The 22,188-nt window shown below is 39.6% G+C and overlaps 1 protein-coding gene across 4 annotated transcripts in view; it reads right to left on the bottom strand.

Annotated features, from left to right (window-relative positions):
* DIP2A (disco interacting protein 2 homolog A) overlaps positions 1 to 22,188 on the bottom strand; it is a 100,804-nt gene that overhangs the window by 24,546 nt on the left and 54,070 nt on the right. For 2 of the 4 annotated variants that reach the window (XM_054381216.1, XM_054381215.1), the window contains exons 6-18: positions 19,500 to 19,628; positions 18,316 to 18,435; positions 16,671 to 16,868; positions 14,946 to 15,037; positions 14,462 to 14,572; positions 13,561 to 13,684; positions 13,173 to 13,282; positions 12,646 to 12,748; positions 9,073 to 9,137; positions 8,674 to 8,767; positions 8,136 to 8,255; positions 7,349 to 7,463; positions 6,222 to 6,361 (exon numbers count right to left, since the gene is read on the bottom strand). In XM_054381216.1, coding sequence (XP_054237191.1) covers positions 6,222 to 6,361; positions 7,349 to 7,463; positions 8,136 to 8,255; positions 8,674 to 8,767; positions 9,073 to 9,137; positions 12,646 to 12,748; positions 13,173 to 13,282; positions 13,561 to 13,684; positions 14,462 to 14,572; positions 14,946 to 15,037; positions 16,671 to 16,868; positions 18,316 to 18,435; positions 19,500 to 19,628 — 1,521 coding nt within the window. Of the gene's footprint in view, positions 1 to 6,221; positions 6,362 to 7,348; positions 7,464 to 8,135; positions 8,256 to 8,673; positions 8,768 to 9,072; positions 9,138 to 12,645; positions 12,749 to 13,172; positions 13,283 to 13,560; positions 13,685 to 14,461; positions 14,573 to 14,945; positions 15,038 to 16,670; positions 16,869 to 18,315; positions 18,436 to 19,499; positions 19,637 to 22,188 lie in introns of all 4 variants that reach the window. The other 2 variants (XM_054381214.1, XM_054381218.1) reach the window with 2 other exon arrangements.

The following is a 22,188-nucleotide window of genomic DNA, read 5'->3' as shown; positions in this document are numbered from 1 at the left end:
GTTTCAAGACAAGCACAACATGAATGCAAGAAGAATGTCAGACCTAGAAGCATGAAGCCTTAGGAAAAATACTAAAAGGCAAGGATAAAATGCCTCTACCACCACCATGGAAGGCATTTTTCGGATTTCTAGAGAAACCTCATCTTTGGGGATGTGCAATGCAAGGACCTGAATCTTTCTCTGCTTTTGTGGGAATGGCAATAGGCATAAAGCAAGTCAACTTCCTAAATAAGGATGAACAAGAATCTAGACTCTACAGATGGTCACATAAGCAGGCAAACCTGACATTTAAATTGCAAGAAACTGTACCATCAAAAGGGTACACATTGCTACAGATGTCCAAGAGACGTTCTGCAGAGGCAGGCTGTTGTGCCATCATAGATGATAGACTGAAGCCAGGCGAACACACGGAGCTGATTGTCACAATAACTTCTAAGGACCAAGTGGGAATGAGGTACTGCTATCTCACATTTACAGTCTGAGGTAAAAGACTGAAAGCTTCACAAGGTTGTTCTGTAACAATTCCTTTCAGAAATAGGGCAATGAGATAACGGGACCAGATTGCTCTGCAGTGAAGATACATCATGATAACTACCAGAACTTGGGCAAACGTTTGCTGAGACATGGACAGAGGAAATAGTAACATCCATCATATCCAAAGGCTTGAGACAAAGCATTCTGCCATTTGAGAAATTTTAGACATTCTCCCAGAACTTGTGGAAAAGATACTGAATACAGAACTTGAAACTGTATATGCGTAAGTCCATCTTGAAGAAGCCCAAGATCTGGCACCAACCATAAGTTTTCTGTTTGTGAATAAGAACCTACCTACTGTAACAACATACAGGGATATAGATCTTCTGATTGGAGAGGGCTACTCTCCTTTCAAAGAATGAAGCAAGAAGAATTTCTGTAAAAGAATGGAAGCATTTAGTCAGGAACTAGTAGAGAGGTAAACTTTACTGAACACCCTGAGCATCTATGTCCAGCATCAAGTATAAGCTACAGTAAACTTACAAGATGACAGATAGCAAGGCAATTGCATCCCACTTGATGTGAAAGCTGAAAGCACAAAGCAAGCAGAAGAGAGATGTGGTACTCTCCCCTCCATCTTTACCATTGCAATTTGAAAATATGTACTGGAGATTTTTATAAGCCAAATACTGCTTCTTAGCAACATAACTATCAGACAGAAACCATGCAAAATAATGCATAGCGGTTAACGGGTAAGACAAAAGATCATCCCTCTAGGAGCTGCAGAAAAGATTCCAGGGCAATGTATACTAGGTTCTCTTAAGAATTCCCTTGCTCTCTCTGATGGAAAGATATTCCTGTGGATTCTTGCACTTCCCTGGTGTGAAGTATTTGCACTACCTCTTGTGACTGGCACTCATGGTAAACAACGAAAATGACTAGCCAAGGCAACTGAAGGAAATATGGCACCAAAAGCAGCCTATGGAACAGCAGTGATGTAAGACATGATCCTGGTGCTGACGAATCCTTTTAGTAAGATTCCCATAGTAGGTGGGCTCAGTGTGTCAGAATATGAAGGGTGAAAGTGGACACTTTATCCACAAACTTTAACCCTCTGCTTCTTGAATAAGTGTGCCAGTGATCTTCAAGTGTAATGAGATCAAAACCATCTGGCTAGATTGAACAAGTCTCATCATGACTACCAGTTCTTGGCTAGGAGAGTACTTTCACAATACATTTGACCAAATTAAATTCAGGAATGTGAGTCTGAAAGACTAGGGCATGTAGTACTTCTAAGACCTTAGGCATATTCAATGCGGATCAGGAGATGGAACAAAGCCTTCAGAGGGATGGCATCTGACTCAAATTAGGCCTTCACTAAAATCACAGCAATCTAAGGAAAGGAAAAAAAATACAAAACCAGATGAAGAGCAAGAGCAAGAACGGAAATGGTGGTATGCTTTATTCTGTATGCCAAACACCAAGTGAGAATGGACAGTGCACATCCTCCATGAATACTATGTAGTAAAAATCAAAAATCTTACAAGGTAAGGCACAAGTATATTCACTGTTAGAATGTACATGCAGACTCATTTGAAAGTAAGTTATTAATTTCATTAAGTCATTAATTTATTTTCATCTGGCACACATCCATAAGTTACTGCTCGCTTTTTAACTTTCTTCCTACTGCAGAAGTTTTCAACTATTTACTTATTTTTAAGAGAGAGTCACAGCAAACAAAGCCATCAGGTTATCCTCTAGCAAGAACTCTATCACATAGGTTCTGACTTAAGAAATGTACAGAGAAATTTCTGCTAAAAATACACCTTTAGACTGGGATTTTTATCATTTGGTCTAATTGAAGCTTATCTGCCCCAGATAGTGATACCCTGATGTTGATCAGAGTTTTAAAACAGTTAATTCATTAATATGCCCAACTTCTGCTTAACCTACAAGTAGTTTTGCCACTTACTACTACATTTGAAGATAGCAATAACCAGCAATTCCAAGTCATACCACTTCGAGGCACTAAATGGATAATCATCTGTTGTCCCCTCACAGAATCAGGTAAGGCCCTTGATGTTTCTTACTAATGTAGAAAGTCACAGTAGAGCTGTCAACTGTCTGCCAATGGCAGTCTAAACCAGTGAGGTCCATTAGATTTGCCAGACAGTGCCTCAAAGCACCAAACAGAGGAGAAGGAGTCATTATTTTCAGTGACTATATTCATATTGGCATCCCTTACAACCTTACTTCCTAGAGCATTAAGTTGAAATAATTTTGCTGTAAATTATTTGACCCATCTGTTTTGACTCAGATCCGTGATGCTATAGTATGCTCAAGGATCAAAAGCAGAAGAGATACGGTGATATAATGGGGTTACTGCCTGAGCAAAGAGAATACAAGGATTTTCCACAAATCCACCCAAATACCACCTGCCTGACATTGCCTACCACACTGAACTCTTAACAGGATCTGTAGAATACACAGAGTTCTGTGAATATATCCAAGAATTTATTAAAACCCTCCTGTTGGCCACAAAACCCTTGTTCCCAGAAGAATATCTTGCGTATCTTCCTAGAAGGTCAGAAGAGAGGTGTTCATTTTTCTGCAGTTAAATTAAGCAGGTTGGACATGAATCCCTACAGGAAGGAGGGAGTCTTTACCCTTTACTTTGGGAAAGACTTCTGTTCAGTCTTTTATTGGTAGTGGGAGGAAGCTCCAAATGTGAATTTAAATGCAGTAAGAATAACTAAACCACCAACCTTATTGGTGGCTAAGTGCTTCTGGGAGTAATGAGGAAAATTAAACAAGATCAGTGCCACTTGCTACATGATGGTTGCAATTTTTATTAGCAGACTGCAAAGGTGTTTGCCTCCTCATTCATAATAAGGACCTTGCTGTACAGTGAAGAAGTTGGTTGCTGAAGCAGTGCAAGACTGTCGTTGAGTAAACGCTCTACAGAGAGGAGGGCCTCAGAACCACAGCTCAGCAAGGTATGAGATTTGTAATGAGACCAAGAATAGTTAAGTCACAGGTGCCAAGAGCACGACCAGAACGAAGCAGGTTCTTTAGTCCCTACATAGTAAATCTGAAGGTGAAAGGAGAATTAAAAAAAAAAATAATTAATATAAAATCTCATCCTGTCCAAGCACACCCAGACCAGGACAAGATAGGGCCTGAAGCAAGTGGTGCTCTCAGACAGACAATGCCAGGGAATATTACACTACCAACCTAAACATTTTGATCTTCACTTCTGGCACTAAGTGGTCCTCCAGGACAGAGATCCTAGTCATTCTCCACAATCTTAGGTCTGGTTAGGATACCAAAGTTTATTGATCTTCTCCAGAGTGCTTTTCTCTCTAACTAATGCATGACTCAGCAGCCTAGCTTCAGAAGGGAAAACAGGGAAGAGACAAAGTCTCTTTACTTCAATCTGCTCAGTGGGCTCGGGAGCGATACCCGTATCTACCAACTTCAGGAAGCAGTGGTGCTAACAGATGTCACTAATAACATGAGGTTACTCCAGGACTGGACAGTTTGATGGGATATCCAGGGTCTGGGATTTTCAGAATGGTTGAGATCGAGAGGGACATCTGGAGGTCATCTGGTCAAATCCCTCAGCTCAAGCACAGCCAGCTATAGGCAAGTTGCCCAGGACCATGTCCAGACAGCTTTTCAGTATCTCCAAAGATGAAGACTCCAGAACCTCTCTGGGCAACCTATTCCAGTTCTGAGTCACCCTCACAATGGAAAATGTTTACCCTTCAGTTTGCAGGGAAGCTTTTGTGTCCACTGGTGCTTTGTTCTGTCACAGGACACCACTGGAAAGAGTTTGACTGTTTTTTCTGTAACCTCCCTTTGGATATTTGTACACATTGATGAAATCCACCCCCTCATCCAAGCCTTCTCTACTCCAGGCTGAACAGTCCCAGCTCTCTCAGCTTCTCATATGCCAAGATGCTCCAGTCCCTTATCTTAGTTGCCCTTCACTGGTTTCGCTACAGTAGCTCCATCTCTTGTTCTGAGGAACCCAGAAATGGACCAGGTATTCTGGCTGTGGCCTCACCAGTGCTGAGCAGAGGGGAAAGATCACTTCTGTTAACCTGTTAACACAACTGGTGTCAGTACACCATTGGCCTTCTTAGCTGTAAGGGCACATCCTCACTCATGTTCAGCTTGGCGGCTACCATAAACCCCAGGGCCCTTTCTGTCGATCTGCTCTCCAGGACAGTTTGCTCCCATCATGTCCTGGTGCATGGAGTTAATCCTCCACAGGGGACATGACTTTGCATTTCTCCTTGTTGAGCTTCATGAGGTTCCTGTCAGACCATTCCTTCAGCCTGGCAAGGTCCCTCTGCATGGCAGCACCACCTGCTAGTGTATCAGCCATTTTGTACCAGCTTTGTTTCAGGTACCAACATGCTGAGGATACTGCCCCATCATCTGGATTGTTAATGACGATGTTCAACAGAACCAAAGCCAGTATTGGGCCCTGGGCTCCATAGCTAGTTACTGGCCTCTAACTAGACTTTATGCCACCAATCCCCATCCTCTGGGCCTGGTTGTTCAGCCAGTTTTCAGTCCATCTCCCTGTCTGCTCTTCCAGCCCATACTTCATCAGCTTCTCTGTGAGGATCCAACAGGATAGTGTCCAAAACCTGATGAAAGCCAAGGCAGGCAATAGCCACTGCTCTCTCCTCATCTTCCAAGCCAGTCGCTTCATTGTGGAAGGTAATCAGGTGGGTCCTCAATGTGCATGAGTTCTTCCATGACCTTTGCAGGGTTTGAAATAATGCAGACCAGCCTGTAGCTTCCTTGGCTGTCCTTCTTAGGAGACAGGACTAACATTTGCTTTCCTCAAGTCCTCAGGCACTTGTCTCAGTTACCACAATTCTTGAAAGATTACATAATCACATCAAACAGCTGCTTCAGCACTTATGGGTGAGACCCATCAGGGCCCATGAGCTTGTGTATGTGTAGCTCACTTAAGTATTCCTTAATTTATCTTTTCTACTGAGGGTATGTCTTCCTTGCTGAGGACTTTAGGTTTACCTAGTTCTGAGAAAGGGAGGCTGAGGGGTAACCACATTGGTCTCTACATCTTCCTGAGGAGGAGAAGTGGAGAGGGAACTGCTGATCTCCCTCACATTCAGTGATACGACACTCAGGAAAGGTTCAATGCCGTGCTAGGAGAGGTTTAGACTAGACACTAGGAAGCATTTCTTTACCAGGAGGGTGGTCAAACACTGTAACAGACTTCCTTGAGAGATGGTTGATGTCCTAAAGCTGTCCAGAGGCATCCAGACAATGCCCTTAACATACTTTAACGTTTGGTCAGCCCTGAGTAGGTCAGGCAGTTAAACTGGATGATCATTCTATTTTAACATGTGGACTGTCACTCCTGGATGAAGGACAGTACTTCTTACTATGTTTTACATTTTGTTTTCTTCTGCTGTATTTATTATTACATAGCTGTATCCATCACTAATGCTAACAAATGAGTAATAAAAAACTCTGTAGACCAGCCAAAAGCACCTCCACATATCAAAACCTAAAGTCATTCACATTTATTATGGATTAATCTCTACTGAAAACACTGAATAATCTAGTTGAGACTGTCAAAATGTAAGTCATAGTATCTTAAAGGTATTTATCATTTGACGTTTCTATTTCACCAGCACAAGTATGATAGTAAAGATAACTTATGTGGAGCATGCTTAAACCTGCAAGAAACACTTTCCTACCTCCAGGCATAATTTGACCAACATCCTGTACAGTTAACACAGATAACTTCTCTTCTGTATCCACTCTTATCACACTGAAACTTAGACAATTCATAGATAACACTGCTTTTCCTGGAGGAGGCCCACCCAATTCTGGAGGCCTGAAAAACAGATAATCAAATCAGGTATGAATCAACAGACCAATTGCATTATGGTCATCAAAAACACTGTGCAAGTATCTCAGGCTTCTTCATAGTGGTTTCTCATTTAAACAAACAAGAGTCCAAGACTGGTAATATATTTTAACTAGATGAGAAAAGAGCTAGAAAAAAACACCACATAGTTTCCTCCCACTCTAAAACGTCACAAAGAGGATTCATTTCTATTACAGGCAAAGAAATGTCAAGGATAAGCAGAAAAATCAGGAAGTGTTCAGAAGGCTTGACACTTCGTACTCTGAGACGAACTGATTGAGGACCAACAACATCATTTTGTGGTTACTTCCAGGACTGTTGTACAAAAATAATTCTTTAACTGCATTTTGTTATTTTTAAATTGGGAAATGTCAGTTCTCCCACCAGAGAAAATCCCAATCTTTGTTTAATTTTATCTTAAAACTGATTTTCTGAAAAAGCATATTTTGATCAAAACTACTGTAAAGAACATTTCCAGCATATTCCATTAGTACACCTATTAATGATCAAACTATCTCATTATCTTCAGAAATCCAATGGTATTTTCCAGACCACTTAAAAACAATTTTTTCTTTCTTTAGCCTACTATTCAAAAGACATTACATATAAACAATTATTGTAGATTCAGCATCAGCTTCCTCACAAATAAGTAAGTGTCTTGATTTTTGGGGCACATTATGAAGATCCTCCAGCACCAGTGAGGATGACAACTTGCCTTCCCAAGCAGTAAAATAAAAAAACCCCAACCCTTATGGCTGATTACTTTTAGAAAATACTAAGCTTTTTGAAGAAAATAAACAAATTGCACACCCTTCAGTGAAGAAGATACCTCCAAGCTTCGTCTGTCAAGGTCTTTGGACCTCTTTAAGTGTCTGTTCTGGCTACTATTTGAACACCAGATACATTTCAATAGACAAGAAATACTTCAGTTCACCTCCCAGGAATGAGAATTACCTGCGGATAGCAACGGTTAGTGCTTCTGAAGAACTAGCACAGGGACAGATCACTTCTGGTCTCAAACCTCTGGATTGAAATACATTCAGGAATGCATCACAGGAAGATATTGACCCTAAGAAGAACAATTGCACACGTAGAAGCATTTTGCCAAGAGCAGGGAAGTAAACCTATTTCACGCTTTCATCTTCTGCCATCATGACTTGCTAACCTGTCATCATACAGGTTTTCTGGTGTATAAGAACAGCAAAATTAAGCAGCTAAGATATATTCTTGCCTGTTGCAAAAAAACCCCTTCCAGCTGCTTTCTCAAACTACTATAAATGATAACTACATAACTGACAGAAAAAAAAGAACATATTACAAATTCTAGTTAGTAGTTGTCATGGTTTTGAGTTAAGGCTGTGACTACTGCCATTTTTTATGTCCTTGCACATGACTGAGACAAGCCCACATGCTGCAACTCAATGACTACATACAATCCATGAGCAGTTACCTTGAAAATGGTTATTTTGGTTTACTTGAAGTTCTAAAAGCTTCTTCCAAATGACTCTGCCAAGCACCATTCTTTAAACAAACAACAGATCCTTCAGAACACTTTCCATGAAAATGCAGCTCCTTGGCAAAGTGTCCTTGGCAAAGAAGTATTTGCTACCGTCTCTGCTTTGCTGAAGATGAACTGGAGCCACTGCTGCTGAGCTTCTACAGTGCAGGTCCAGAATTCTGTGATTTATAGTGCACTTCAGTTTACCTTGGACTGACACTCAGAAAACACATCCATACTTACACGGATTAGCTCCATCTGCCACTATTAACATTCGCAAAGAGCTCAGACTGACATCTCTCTGATCCCTCTGAGCCAAAAGTGACCAGTGCATATCACGTGATTTTACTACTGCTACACGGGCTGAAAGTAATGGAAAAAATAACAATTATGGTGCATCTGCAGAACAAACTATAGGCAAATCATAGAATTATAAAAATACTTTTATTTACATGTATCTATGAAACAAATTACAAACACAGAAAACAAGTTACAACCAGAAACAAATATTTCCAGATGGACTTGATTATAAAATTTAAATGTTTAATATTAGTACAAATATTGAGATGAGAAACATTTTTTTTTTAAAGGGTCCATCAGAAGAAACCATCAATGTCACTCATCAATGAATCTATCAGTAAATATAATACTGAAATGGAGCACCCAATTTCTAAAGCTGTATCGAAAAGTCAGGCTGATTAAAGACCAGTGGCCTCAGCCTGAGGAGAAATTTCATACAAGTTTATTTATTTATTTATTTATTATTGTGAAAATACTTTACCTTTGTATGAGCACACTTTTTGTATCCAGGAAAGTGGATTAACCTTCATTAATGCATATGGAATACTGATGACATGCATCCTGTTCATAACACTCTGTGAGGAGAAGAAACTTTTAAGTGGCTCAAAAAATATACAGCATGTATCAATACTTAAAAAAAAAAAAGATCACAGCTACAGCATAACTTTTGTATTTAACTGTTAGTGAAAACTATGTTTATAATCAGGATAAATATAAGCTATGCCTGTGCAATCTGTTACTGGAAAAGTAACACTTTGTTCTGAAAAATATAACTACTGAAATATAAATAGTTTGAAAGAGTTTATGATCTCATTCTGATACAAACGCTCTGTCCCTGAGAGAAACAACTTGATGCAGGTTTTCTGATTCCAATACTCACTGTTAATACTCCATGCCAAAGGCCAGCATCTCTTTTGAAATCCAAGACATTTGTTAGTGTTTCAGCTGAAAGTGAAGGAAAAAATATTAGACTTTAGAAGCATATTTATGGGAAATATTTAAGAACTCAAAATATTTGTTAAAGCGACTATGAAATTTCCAACACTACTAAGAATTCAGCTATGTTGCCACACGTTCTTGTTTATAGCAAATAGGCTGCTTAAGCTGAAACTGTCTTATTTTACTTGCAGCAATTATCTTTCAATTATGATTGTAGACTAGCCCATTATAAGGTATTTAAGACCCTGTTTTCATTATAATACCACCTCCATGTGTTTGTTACATTTGCCAATGAACTATGAAGACCAAAACTTTAGTTTCCATGCAAAATTTTTCATATGAACTGAAAAAGTTCAGCTATATTTGAAAGACATTTAGTGAGAACTACTACCATGGCTGTACTAAATTTTCTTCAAAATTTTCTGTGAGAATATTGAACACCTTATGTGACATGAAATAAATTAAATCCAAGGTTTAAAATCAAAGATTCAAGCAGATTTGAGAGAGATCTTGTATGGATCAGGTGAAATGTAACAATGATCTAGGATGGCTGCATGCACGAGATATTGTTCTTCAGTGTAATTATTATTCTTTTCCACTTTTCAGAATGACACAACTATTTCCCAATAAATTCTACAGTAATTCAGCCACATATCTATTCATTGTCTGGATGACTGAGAGCTCCAATCACTGAGACAGGTGTGTAGTACCCATAAGGAGGCTGTATAAGGCAATGCAAATCTTCCATACCCACATTCTTCTCAGCCTTCAGGAACAGTGAACTGTATGGAATTAGATTTATTGCAGGAAACAACCAGCAGTTTCACAGTATACAGTATCAGACTCTGTATGATCCTCACAGAGAAGCTGATGAAGTATGGGCTGGAAGAGCAGACAGGGAGATGGACTAAAAACTGGCTGAACAACCAGGCCCAGAAGGTCGTGACTGGTGGCATAAAGTCTAGTTTGAAGTCAGTAACTAGCTATGAAGCCCAGGGCTCAATACTGGCTTCGGTTCTGTTGAACATCTTCATTAATGATCCAGCTGACATGCAGCTAGTAAAAACAGTGATACACTAGCAGGTGGTGCTGCCATGCAGAGGGTCCTTGACAGGCTGAAGGAATGGTCTGACAGGAACCTCATGAAGCTCAACAAGGAGAAATGCAAAGTCATGTCCCCTGTGGAGGATTAACTCCATGCACCAGGACATGATGGGAGCAAACTGTCCTGGAGAGCAGATCGACAGAAAGGGCCCTGGGGTTTATGGTAGCCGCCAAGCTGAACATGAGTGAGGATGTGCCCTTACAGCTAAGAAGGCCAATGGTGTACTGACACCAGTTGTGTTAGCAGGTTAACAGAGTGATCTTTCCCCTCTGCTCAGCACTGGTGAGGCCACAGCCAGAATACCTGGTCCATTTCTGGGTTCCTCAGAACAAGACAAGAGATGGAGCTACTGCAGCGAAACCAGTGAAGGGCAACTAAGATAAGGGACTGGAGCATCTTGGCATATGAGAAGCTGAGAGAGCTGGGACTGTTCAGCCTGGAGTAGAGAAGGCTTGGATGAGGGGGTGGATTTCATCAATGTGTACAAATATCTAAAGGGAGGTTACAGCTACGAAGGCCAATGGTGTACTGTCACCAGTTATGTCAGCAGGTTAATGGAGATGATGAGGCCACAGCTAGAATATCTGGCCCATTTCTGAATTCCTCAGAACAAGACAGGAGATGGAGCTACTGTAGTGAGTCTAGTGAAAGGGTCATAAAAGGACTGCAGCATCTGGAGTACCTTTACCAGGTGTAGCTGAACACTGGCACAATTTGCCCAGAGAGGTTGTGGAGTCTCCATCCTTGAAGATACAGAAAATCTGTCTGGACAGAGTCCTGAGTAACTGGTTCTATTTGGCCCTGCTTGAACTGAGAGGTTTAACCAGGTGACCTACAGAGATCCCTTTCAAACGCAGTCATGTGATTCTGTATGACCCAAGATAAATTGGCACACACAAGCCTGTTAGAGGATAATGACTAATCAAACTGCGTCCAGTTCTGGAGCCCCTATTACAAGAGGGATATGGACATGCTGGAACATGTCCAGAGAAGGGCCACAAGGATGAGCAGAGGCCTGCAGCACCTCTCCTATGAGGAGAGACTGAAAGAGTTGGGGCTGTTCAGTCTGGAGAAGAGAAGGCTCCGAGGTGACCTTCTTGTGGCCTTCCAGTACCTGAAAGGGGCTACAAGAAAGTGGGGAGGGACTTTTTAGACTATCAGGTAGTGACAGGACTAGGGGGAGTGGAATAAATAAAGCTGGAAGTGGGGAGATTCAGGCTGGACGTGAAGAAGAAGTTTTCCACCACGAGAGTGGTGAGAGCCTGGAATCGGTTGTCCAGGGAGGTGGTTGAGGCCCCATCTCTGGAGGTGTTTAAGGCCAGGCTGGATGAGGCTCTGGCCAGCCTGATGTAGTGTGAGGTGTCCCTGCCCATGGCAGGGGGCTTGGAACTAGATGATCCTTGTGATCCCTTCCAACCCTGACTGATTCTATGATTCTATGAAACCATGAGATTCTTCCAGCAAATGGATTTAAAACAGAAAACATTTTGGTTAATGGTAGCCCAGATGAACTCTATTCATGTGGTCAAAATCAGGTATAATTCTTGACTACTCACTAAGAGAATGACTGAAAACATGCAGATCTCTCACTTCACTCAAATCCTCACGGGGATGTTCTTTTGTAGGACATGATTAATAATTAAGAGGAAGGTTCCTTTACTTTTCTATAAATAGGAACTACTGTGGCCAAAATGGTGAAGTCGCAGTATCTATAAACTAAACAGAAGGCAAACCTTTATACTAGGTGCAGCCTTCACAAAACAAACCTTGTGACAGCATCTCTAGCATGCAGCAAGAGAAATCTGAATAATGAACATACAGGAGGACAAAAGAATTCAACGGCCTTTGTGAAGATCTGAAATGTTAATGGCTAGCAACCATATTCCACGTTTGTCTGAAGATTAAGATATGTAGATACCTTAAATCCTAACTGGTTACCATCATCCTGTCAGGATTCAGGAACCTGTACAGTCCTGTCACAGGTTCATCATCCCCTCTCCCAAAACAGCCTGAGAGTTCAAAAGGGATCAGGGAGGGCAAAACGGATTTGTAGCCAAGTTGTTTTGAAGAGGATGAAAAATTATCATAGCTCTTACCACTGACTATCAAATTTATGAATACTAGAAAAATCCAAACCGTTGAATAAAGCATGTAAGGAAATTGGGTTAAAAAAAAAAGTTAATACACATTGATTATGATTTCAGAAGGTGGCTTCTTACTCTCCTTTACATACTGTGTGATTATGAATAAGCAAGTTTGATTTTTGCCTTTGAAATTGAAGCAACTACTCCCTATCTAAAGCTTTTTTTTTTTTAAGACAGTGAACATGATTTTACAACAAATTGTCTAAATATTCAAATTTATGAGTACCACTTTAAAGCTGTACCTGTCTAACCTATCTAAACTTACCTTCTGAATAACCACACGCCTGAGTCAATGCGTGACAATGTGCCAGCATGGAAGCATGAGAGACAGTAATGCCCACTGTGCTGCCCTCTTTACTTGTCTTGTACTGAAAAGAAAAAATTTACACAAGTATTAGATGAAGAACAAAATCAACAAAATTTCAGTAGTAAACTGAAAAGATGTTTTACTATAAAAATTAAACAAGCTTTAAAAAATATAATAAGCTAGCATAGAAGACACATTTCTATTCAGAGAATACAATAATATGGTCTGAAATCTGACTCTTTCTTTACTCCAATGAAACAAATTGTCACAGGGATCCAAAAAAGCCAGTTTTCTCATCTTCAATCTGATTCAACACAGCCACTCAAATGATAGTTTGCCTAGAAACCTAAAGGGAAACATTCTTGCTCGTGGTTAAAAATATTATAGTTATCTCTTGTACAGCATTGAGAGATGAAAGGAAGAAAGCATGTTGTGACAAACTACAACAAGAGTAACTGTAGGTCAAGCGTATTTTACTGATTCACCTCAATATAAGCAATCTCAGCATTGGCATCCCGTAACTGTGGATGCCAGTCCTTCGCTGGTTTTGCCAGATGCTTCCCATCAATCACAAACCACATGAGACGAGGCCAGCCTTCGAAGAAAAAAGAGGAGTTACTGTCTTTACAGTTTTTAAAAAATAATTTATTTCCTCCACTGTATATAAGGATAAAAACAGGAGGCAAGCAGAAGCTGCACCATCACCCACCTTGACAGGAAGATGCAGCAATAAGTCGTGTCGTGATAATGAAGACAGGTTTTTATATGTAAACTAGAACCATGTCAGGAAGCTCAAAGATTGTTGTTTAACACCAACCATGGGCATACCCACTCTTAATCCCATTAAAAAATTTGAGTAGCTTAAAACCATACCTTTGAATGTAACCACCTCACCAGTCTGTGCTTTAGGAAGGCCTTTTTGGCAGGCATCAGTGGTTAAAGCTAGCGTTACTCCACAGCTGCCCAGAAGAAAACCAATCTGCTGGCTGCCAGCATCCTACAGAGAAATCACATTATAGCAAACTTACAAACAATGAAGCTTTTGTATAGTCTACTATAACTTTTCCATGTTTAGAAGATATTATGTCAATTTGTACCACAGGGAAAAACAAACTTCTACCCTGTGAGACCTTTTATGGAAGACAAAAGACTGAAGTCTACATTCAAAAGGCTTAGTTTTGCTTAGTGCCAAGTAAATTAGATTTGGCAGAAGATCTGGCATGCAATGGCAGCAAAGTAGTACCAACAGCAAAGGTTGTGCATCCTTCTCTGACCCTACAGGGATGCTTCTAAGTTCTGGTAAAGCAGAGAGCTGGTCTGATGCAGTTTGAGTCCTGAGGCTCTGGCTGAAAAGCAGAGCCTGTAACCTTTCAGCTCTGATTTCACACCTTCCCTAACAATCTCATTGTTCGGAGGTTTACCCTGGTATTTCCAGTAAATACGGTGTCTCTAACTGCCTGTGCTCTCATTATATGGCATGAGAGTTAAAAGAAGCTCTGTGTGTTACATTTTAAGAAATACTTCGTGATCTTTTAAAAAATAATGAAAACAATTTCTGCAGTTATGTATCCTAAAATAGTTATTAGCTTCATACTACTTCCACTCCTCCCTAACTAACTTTCTAAACATATAGTTTGTACTGAGCAGCTCAACTGATGCATCATACTGTTTTCAGAAGGACAGGTTCTAAGGGTCCCATATCAGAACTACAGGACTCAGACACATTCCTATCTTTACTTATGAAACTATAAAAATGTTGAATGTATTTGATTACCTTTCTTGTTAGTGGAACTTCTATTGGGACAGGAATGAGTTTTGCCAGGAGACATCCATAAAACGCCACCATAAACATAACTGGATCACTGTTAGGAAATACGAGAGCTACCTACAAAAATACATCAAAATAACAAGAAACGATTCTTGACAACAGTTGCAGAAGAGAGACTGCTTTTTAACTGGTGAGCAAATAAAGCCTTCACAACAATGTTCAGGTTCATATTTAAATGATGAACAGAAACACTGCATGTTGCAACAATAAACTATTACAAGTCACAGTATTCATAGAATCATTAAGGTTGGAAAAGATCACTAAAATCATCAACCTTCTACCCAACACACCCATCACCACTAGACCATGTCCCAGAATGCCACATCTACTCATTTTTTTAACACTTCCAGGCATGGTGAGACTTTCTTTAGCTAAAGTTCTCCCCCGCTGTCTGTTTAATCCATAAAGACCATTTCAAACAGATGCCTACCCGGTCTCCAGGCTTCAGCAGTGGTTCATTCTTAGTGGTTAACTTGTTTAGCAGGGTATATGCTAACTTCAAGCTTCGACTCCACAGTTTGCCTAAAGGAAAAAACAATACAGAAATAAAAAATCAGATACTACAATGTTAACACTGGCAAATATCCACACCTCCTATCTATACACTTAACCAAGTTGGTCATATTACAAAGGTCAACAGGCACATGAGCAAGTAACGGGAAAAGCGAACATTGCTGTTGTGAGCACAATAACACCTCACAAACCTACTGAGTTCTTCCAGTGTTTCAGTGCATGTGCACACACACACACAATCTGGATGGTACAACCTAACTGGATTTCCAAAAGGCATTTAATAAGACTCTTTCCTACAGGCTCTTAAAGAAAGGAAACTGTACTAAACTGGACAAAAAGTGAACTGAAGTTTAAGAAACAAAGGACGTGAAACAAATGACACAATATCTGGCTCTTGTGAAATGCCAGTTCAGTGCTCAGCAGTGACCTACGCAGCTCTCACTAATTCAGAATAAAAAATTATTCCAAGCAATTAAATACAAAGACAACAATCTAAATGCTGGACAAAAATATACATTTTTAATTTGTAGTTCTCCAAAAAAGGAAAAGCTTTGCTAAAAAAAACCCCAAACTTGTTTATATAAAAATGAGCAACAGCTAAACCCTTCCACTGTAAATGTTTAAATCAAAGCAAGAATCCCCCAAAGAAGCATGCCATGGCAAACAGCATGCATCTAGAACTCTAGCACACAGGGTCACTCTCACAGACTCACATCTACACTCATTCCCTTCAGACCACATAGAAAACAGTTGTTTTGTGTTTAATCAGTCTCGAACTTCTTCAATTCAGTATTTTTTTCCTGTGTGGTTTCCAGTTATATATATATTAAAGAAACAAAAACCAAACACAACTTACACAGAACTCAAGTACAACTATTGACCAGTTCATTATAAAACTGGCTATTCAGTGCAGTTGGTAGAGTCCAGGTACAACTTAGAGTCAAAGTAAAACTTAGACTTTGGGTTCTTTTTATTTTGTCTTTTTCTTTCCTTTTTTTTTTTTTAAGGTAAAACTAAATATGATATTCTAAGTGATTTTTAAAACTCCACTGCAAAGTAATGAAACTAATGCAGGTGCTCAGTTACATTTCCTGTAAACTCAGTTCATCTGTAAAAATGCAAAAAAGAAATTTTAATATTCTAGCATACTAGACAATGACATGTTGCAGTTACTTGTCCCAAAGGACACAATTATCTCCCAGAAAAATGCAGTTACTATAACACTTCTAGTTTACTGATATGGGCAAGTTTCACTTCCCACAATAACATCCTAAACGAGCTCCTGAAGTACAAATCTTCTCTATAAGGATATGCAAGAAAGTTCTGCTAAAATTTAATATCTGCCCATGAAATCTGAAGAGGGCATTATTAGTCATCAGTTTCTTCCTCCTATTTTACACCATGCTATTTTTGGTGTTAAGAAAAAAAACAACAAAACTGTTTGAAATTTACAGCCACTTGTAAGGAACCAATACCATATGTATTTTTCCTTCATAAGGTGTTTTTCATATAAAATGAATTCATAATTTGCATTTGAATAGCAAAGTATCCATCCTGAGCACACTTAGTCCCTCTTAAGTAAAGCAAATTGTTCATTTCAAAGAACATCTAATTGTTCCTTACCATTATCACTGATACCTACCATAGGTAAGTGTATAAACAGCTTTCCCAGTTGTATCCAATGCTGTCAGACAAGGGGCTTTTGGCTGGGTAGTTCCCCAGCACTGCAGGGCTGCCAGCAGAGAGGGTGGCCAGTTGGTTACCACACCTAAGGGTTCACCTTTAAGTACATTTGTTTGATTTCCTTCAGGCTTCGGTTGATTTGGGTCAGGCTGTTGCACTAAAATCAGAGCACAGCAAAATGGCAAATGTCAGTCCCTAGAAAATGTGCAGGAAATGTTTCACTTAATAGACTCTCCTATGATGTTCTTGCCTTACTCTTACAGCTACTATTACTTCTCATAAGCTTTACAATGATGCTAAGCTAGTCATCTATTGGCTTCATAAAAAGTAACTGTCTTAACTTTAGAATTCTGACTCCACATTATTCACCTGGCCACAGGAACAGAATTTGAATCCCTATTTTGCTCTCTTTCTGCTTTGGAAAAAATGCTATTTTCTGCTGTTTGTTCTCCACATCTGTTTAAATGAAAGCCTACACCATGTCCAAAAGCATTATCAGAGAGAATGGCTTTAATGACAACTGGACATTTATTTTTGCTGCACTAAATTCTCAACAGGTAACGAAGAATGACACTACACTTCCACAACAATTTATTAAAAAAAAAAAGACCAAAAAGACAGATGAAATGCTCCTGGTATGGACCATCTACTAAGCTAAAACTGTACTGCTCACAGAATATTTGTCATCATCTCTCCCAGCGGTGGCACACTGCATGGTTTGCATGCCATTTGCTCTCTGAGTAGCCTGATGTTAAAATTCTGCTCCAAACTGCTCAAGAAGGTGAAGTAACTTCATCTGGGTCAGCAAAATAAAGCCATAGTTGGATTTAGCTAACACTCAATCTATACAATAACTAAAACAAAGTGATGCTCTCCAGTCTCCACCATGACACAGATGCACCTCAGTGTAAGTTTGCCTGAAAAATCTGCAGATTCCACTAGAACTGGAATCACTTAATATCATGAAGTATCAAACAAATAGTACCACAATCTAGTAGCAACTGCTCAAAAATGTCAAATCAAGAACAAAATTTAAATATTTAAGATTAAGAGAACAGAAAAGAAAGTAACTCTTTAGAATTAGCTGATGCAGCTGTTTTCAAAGGCTGCTATGTATTGCTAAGCAACTTTTACACTTATTAGAGATGCTTAGACTATGTCCTGACTCACTCCACAGAGTACTCTCCATAAATCTGACTAGCACAGGGAAAAGTTTAGGGCCAAGAAGTTACAGTGGGACCATCACCAAACATGACAATTTCTGAATGCAGCAATTAATTTCTTGACAAAGATGTCAACAGAATTTCTCTAGGTATCTGCAAATTACTGTCTTTAGTATTCACTAGCTCATCACAGCAGTCCAAACTGGACTGAATCAGAACAGTTTCCAAAATGAAGCACAAGAAGAGATATCTGAGCAGGAGAGCTGAGTTCAAGATTGTTGCACTTGTGATGGCATATAACTTTTGTTTTGCCAATACAAACCCACTGTGATTTTTTTTCTGTTGGAAAGAGAAAAAGAAAGTAACACTTGCTAAGAAGTATTAGTTCATTCATGAACCACTTACACAAAGAGTGAAAAATGTATTTGAAAGAAAATTAACCTTCTAGCAGTTCTTCAAAATCATCAACAAAAAACTCTTTCAAAGGTGGGCGCTTTGGTCTTTTCAAGGTATTTAGAAGCTGCTGAATTTTAGACGACACTCTGCTATTCACTGGGACACCTGCCAAAAAGAAAAGATTTATTACTTACCATATATTAAGAAAACATACACTAAAACACATGCTGCCACACTGTTGACAACACCACAGTAAGCTCAGCAAGACTTTTCAGATGGAGGAGTCATTTAAGAAGAGCAGCTTGTTTGGAAAAAAAGCAGCTTTAAATCAGTATAAGTTTCAACCCTGGATCTGTTTGTTTTAAAATAATTCCATTCCCTCACTACCTGGCTGATGCATATACCTGCTCATATTTTAATTTAGCTTTTCAAACTAAATTTCCCTCATAAGATTCCAACACACCTCTGAAAAAATCACAGAATCACAGAATGGTAGGGGGTGGAGATCATCTAGTCCAACCCCCCCTGCTAATACAGGTTTGTCTAGATCAGGTTGCACAGGAATGTGTCCAGGTGGGTTTTGAAACTCTCCAGAGGAGACTCCACAACCTCTTCAGGCATCTTGTTGAAGTGCTCTGTCACCCTCCAAATAAAGATTTTTTTCTTTTGGTTCAAGCGAAACCTTCTGTGTTCTAGTTTGTACCCGTTGCCTATCACTGGACACCACTGAGGAGAGCCCAGCCCCATCCTCGTGACCTCCATGAATGTTCTTTTCTTCAAGAATATGGGAATTTGCTGCATTCTAACATTTGTCCAGTTCCAAAATGTGAGAATGCTTGGAAAAAGTAAGTGAACCTTTCAGTACAGGGCTAGCAAAAAACAATCACAACTAAATCACATCAAATATTGATTTTCATTTCCCTATGTGATACATTCACTTTAAATATAAATGTGTACATTTGTTTACATTTGCTGAAATTTAAAGCTCTGAGAAAATATAAAATTAAAATGTGAGACAAGGACATTTTACTACAGAAAATACCAAAATGGGGACATGGTTCTCACCAGCAGAACACAGGAATTGCAGTACTGACAGACTCATGATACTACTGCAAAGCTCTGGAGGGAGCTGGCACGCAGCACATGATGGGTGTCAAGCTCTGAGATGCATTCACTTACGCACAAAAAAGGACACAGATTGAAAGGTAGAAGGTTTATAATACAATCACCATCTGCAGTTTCCAAAATGCTGCTGCAGTAGCTTCTGGGAACTCCTCGTACTGATGCTACTTGTGGACGCTCATGATGTAAATGTTCCACCAGGCCAGTGGTTACATCTGGAGGTGCAGAGTGGTTATCTGCAGAAATAGAAGGCAGACATGGGACCTCATCAGTCATCTAAGAATCAATATATCTGATGTTGCTTCTTGCATGATTCTTGCTGTTTTCTCATGTGTTTTTAACAAAACTGGTTTCTCTAATCAAATGGTAACCAAAATCTCCTAGACAGAGGGGGAATCTGTAAAGGAACCGTTGTGTCTCTCTAGGGCGAAGAGAAGCTATTCCAGCTTTCAAAGGGATCCAAACAAATTCTGACAAATCAACAGAGCAGTGGGTCAGTCTATCACATCAAGGTGAAAGAAAGGAGATTATTAGAAGTAAACATCATGAGTCTTAAAAGAAAGCCTGTCTCACTTCTCTCAGAAGAAATACAGGCATCCATAGCCTCACCACAAAACTGGAATAACTAGTTTAAGTCCCATAGGAAGAGAAAGGGAGAAAAGCATATTGTTTAAAAGAAGGGAACTTTGCCCCAGGAAAACACAAAGCACTTGTCGACATTCTACAGTCTGTAAGACTTGCTGAGAAACACAGATTACAATTTAAGATGGCAAAGAGCATACTTAGGTTGGAACACATCTCGAGGATGGACAGGGCAAGATGAGAGACTCCCTCAGAAATTGCTGACTTGAACTGTCACTGCAGTTTGTAACACCAGTCATGGTCTTCCTTTAGCAGCTTTTATTATCACCTGTTTTTAAGTGTCACAATGAGACTGCAGGTGAAAGCTTTGTTTGTGTTATGGTACAGACATGGTATACTCTTCACTGTGGCACCTATCAGTGAGAACAGACTGATTGTCTGTAATATAATAAAACACCTGTGGTGTAGATGTCAACATTATACATATACACTGCTCACAACAGTTTAATCTACCACCAGGGTTTCTGAGGCATGAGGTGGTCATTTGTGGTGGGACACAACATGATGTTTCATTTTAATGGTGCATGCCACGAGCAATAAATACTTCATTTTTTAAATAATATATATATTTACATAGGGAAAACATGGAATCCTCACATACTCACAGGGGCTTGAAAGCCACCTTGAAAAAGACTTGAGGCAAAAGTCTGCTTTGCTTGGAACTGCACATTTTTTGCTGCAGAATGATGCTGAAGGAATATCATCATTCCAAAACTGTGGCCAGTTTTGGATGGAATCACAGGTTAGAGAATGGCAGTATCTAGTAGAAGTGTTCAAATAAGGAAAAAAACAAGAATTTGAGGCCTGAAATACTCAGAATCCTAGTAAGTACAAATAGGAATGCAACAGGAAAGATCTTAAGAATATCGTGCTGCAGTGATTGGGGTCACACAGCTTTGCAGTGACACCTCTTGAAAGACCTCAGCATGCCACAAATCCTGCAGCAGCAACTCACAGCATAGGGAGATCTAGGCAGTGCTGTGAAATATGTACATGACCTCACACTTTTGAAGGAAGTGATTAGCACTAAGATAACAAGTGTTCATAGCTCTGTTTCACAGATTTACAGAACTAACATACAAGCCACCAGAACAGCTTTAAGCACTTTTAGAGGGGCTGCCAGAAGAAAAAATTATATCCATCCCCATTCTTTCCAGTGGTCATCACTGCAATGGCGTTTTTTTATATCGCAGAGACTTTTCTCCATGGGTACTATGAAAGCACCATAAATTCCTTTCATGTGGGTAAGGAACAAGAAGGACAAAGTAGCACTTAATATCTCTGACAAATGCCTGAGTTAGAACCAGTGACAAGAAAAGGTGGTGGCTATGCGTAAAACTGATGCCCATAACCACTTTACAAGGTGTATAGAAAGTCCCTGTATTCAGAGTAAATTGAAACATTCTCACTCTGTCCTACATACTTTTTGAGTTGCTTTTTGGTTGGGTTTTTTCCTTTACCAAAGTCCTAAAACACTGACTTCACACAGCATACAAATTAATCACAGAAAAAGACAGAGTTAAATATACCTAATTCCCATACTGCAGTATGGGACCCCAAATTCATACCTCTCATCTTACAGACCCTGCAGTGATTATCAATGTCTAAAGCTTCCACCCCTTGAACACACCAGCAAGAACTACAATTGAGAAATATCTACAACTGTGGCTTCATCAGTGGAAGACCCCAAACTGGTATTCCTGTAGATGAAACTGCCACCATTGAACGTTAAGATGACTCAAAATGTACACTCAAAGCGATAGGCACATAGGTACCAACATAACAATGGAGAGAGAGAACAAGAGACACTGACACACACAGTGAGATTGGATGCACATCAGCCAGAAGCCATGCATAAAGTTTGCATATGTTGAAATGCTTAATGGGTGTAGGTTTTACCATGCGAATTCCTGTTGGGAAAAGCAATCTTCCACCCACATGCATGAGGCAGATTCTTGAAATACAAAAGCTCTGCCACTAGATAGTCAGAAAGTAACAGAAGGAATTGGCTATTTGGGAATATTTACAGAAATCACAGAAAAAGAGAGAATGCTCAGAAAAGAAACAAAAAGCCACTGACAATCTTTCCCAGCTGAAAACAAGCAAAGAAAAGGCAAAGCTATATATGGAGGTGCTAATCTACATCATTCATGC

This window comes from Indicator indicator, chromosome 5, assembly GCF_027791375.1.
Source record: "Indicator indicator isolate 239-I01 chromosome 5, UM_Iind_1.1, whole genome shotgun sequence".
Classification (NCBI taxonomy): Eukaryota; Metazoa; Chordata; class Aves; order Piciformes; family Indicatoridae; genus Indicator; species Indicator indicator.
This window is presented reverse-complemented; position numbering and strand designations above follow the sequence as displayed.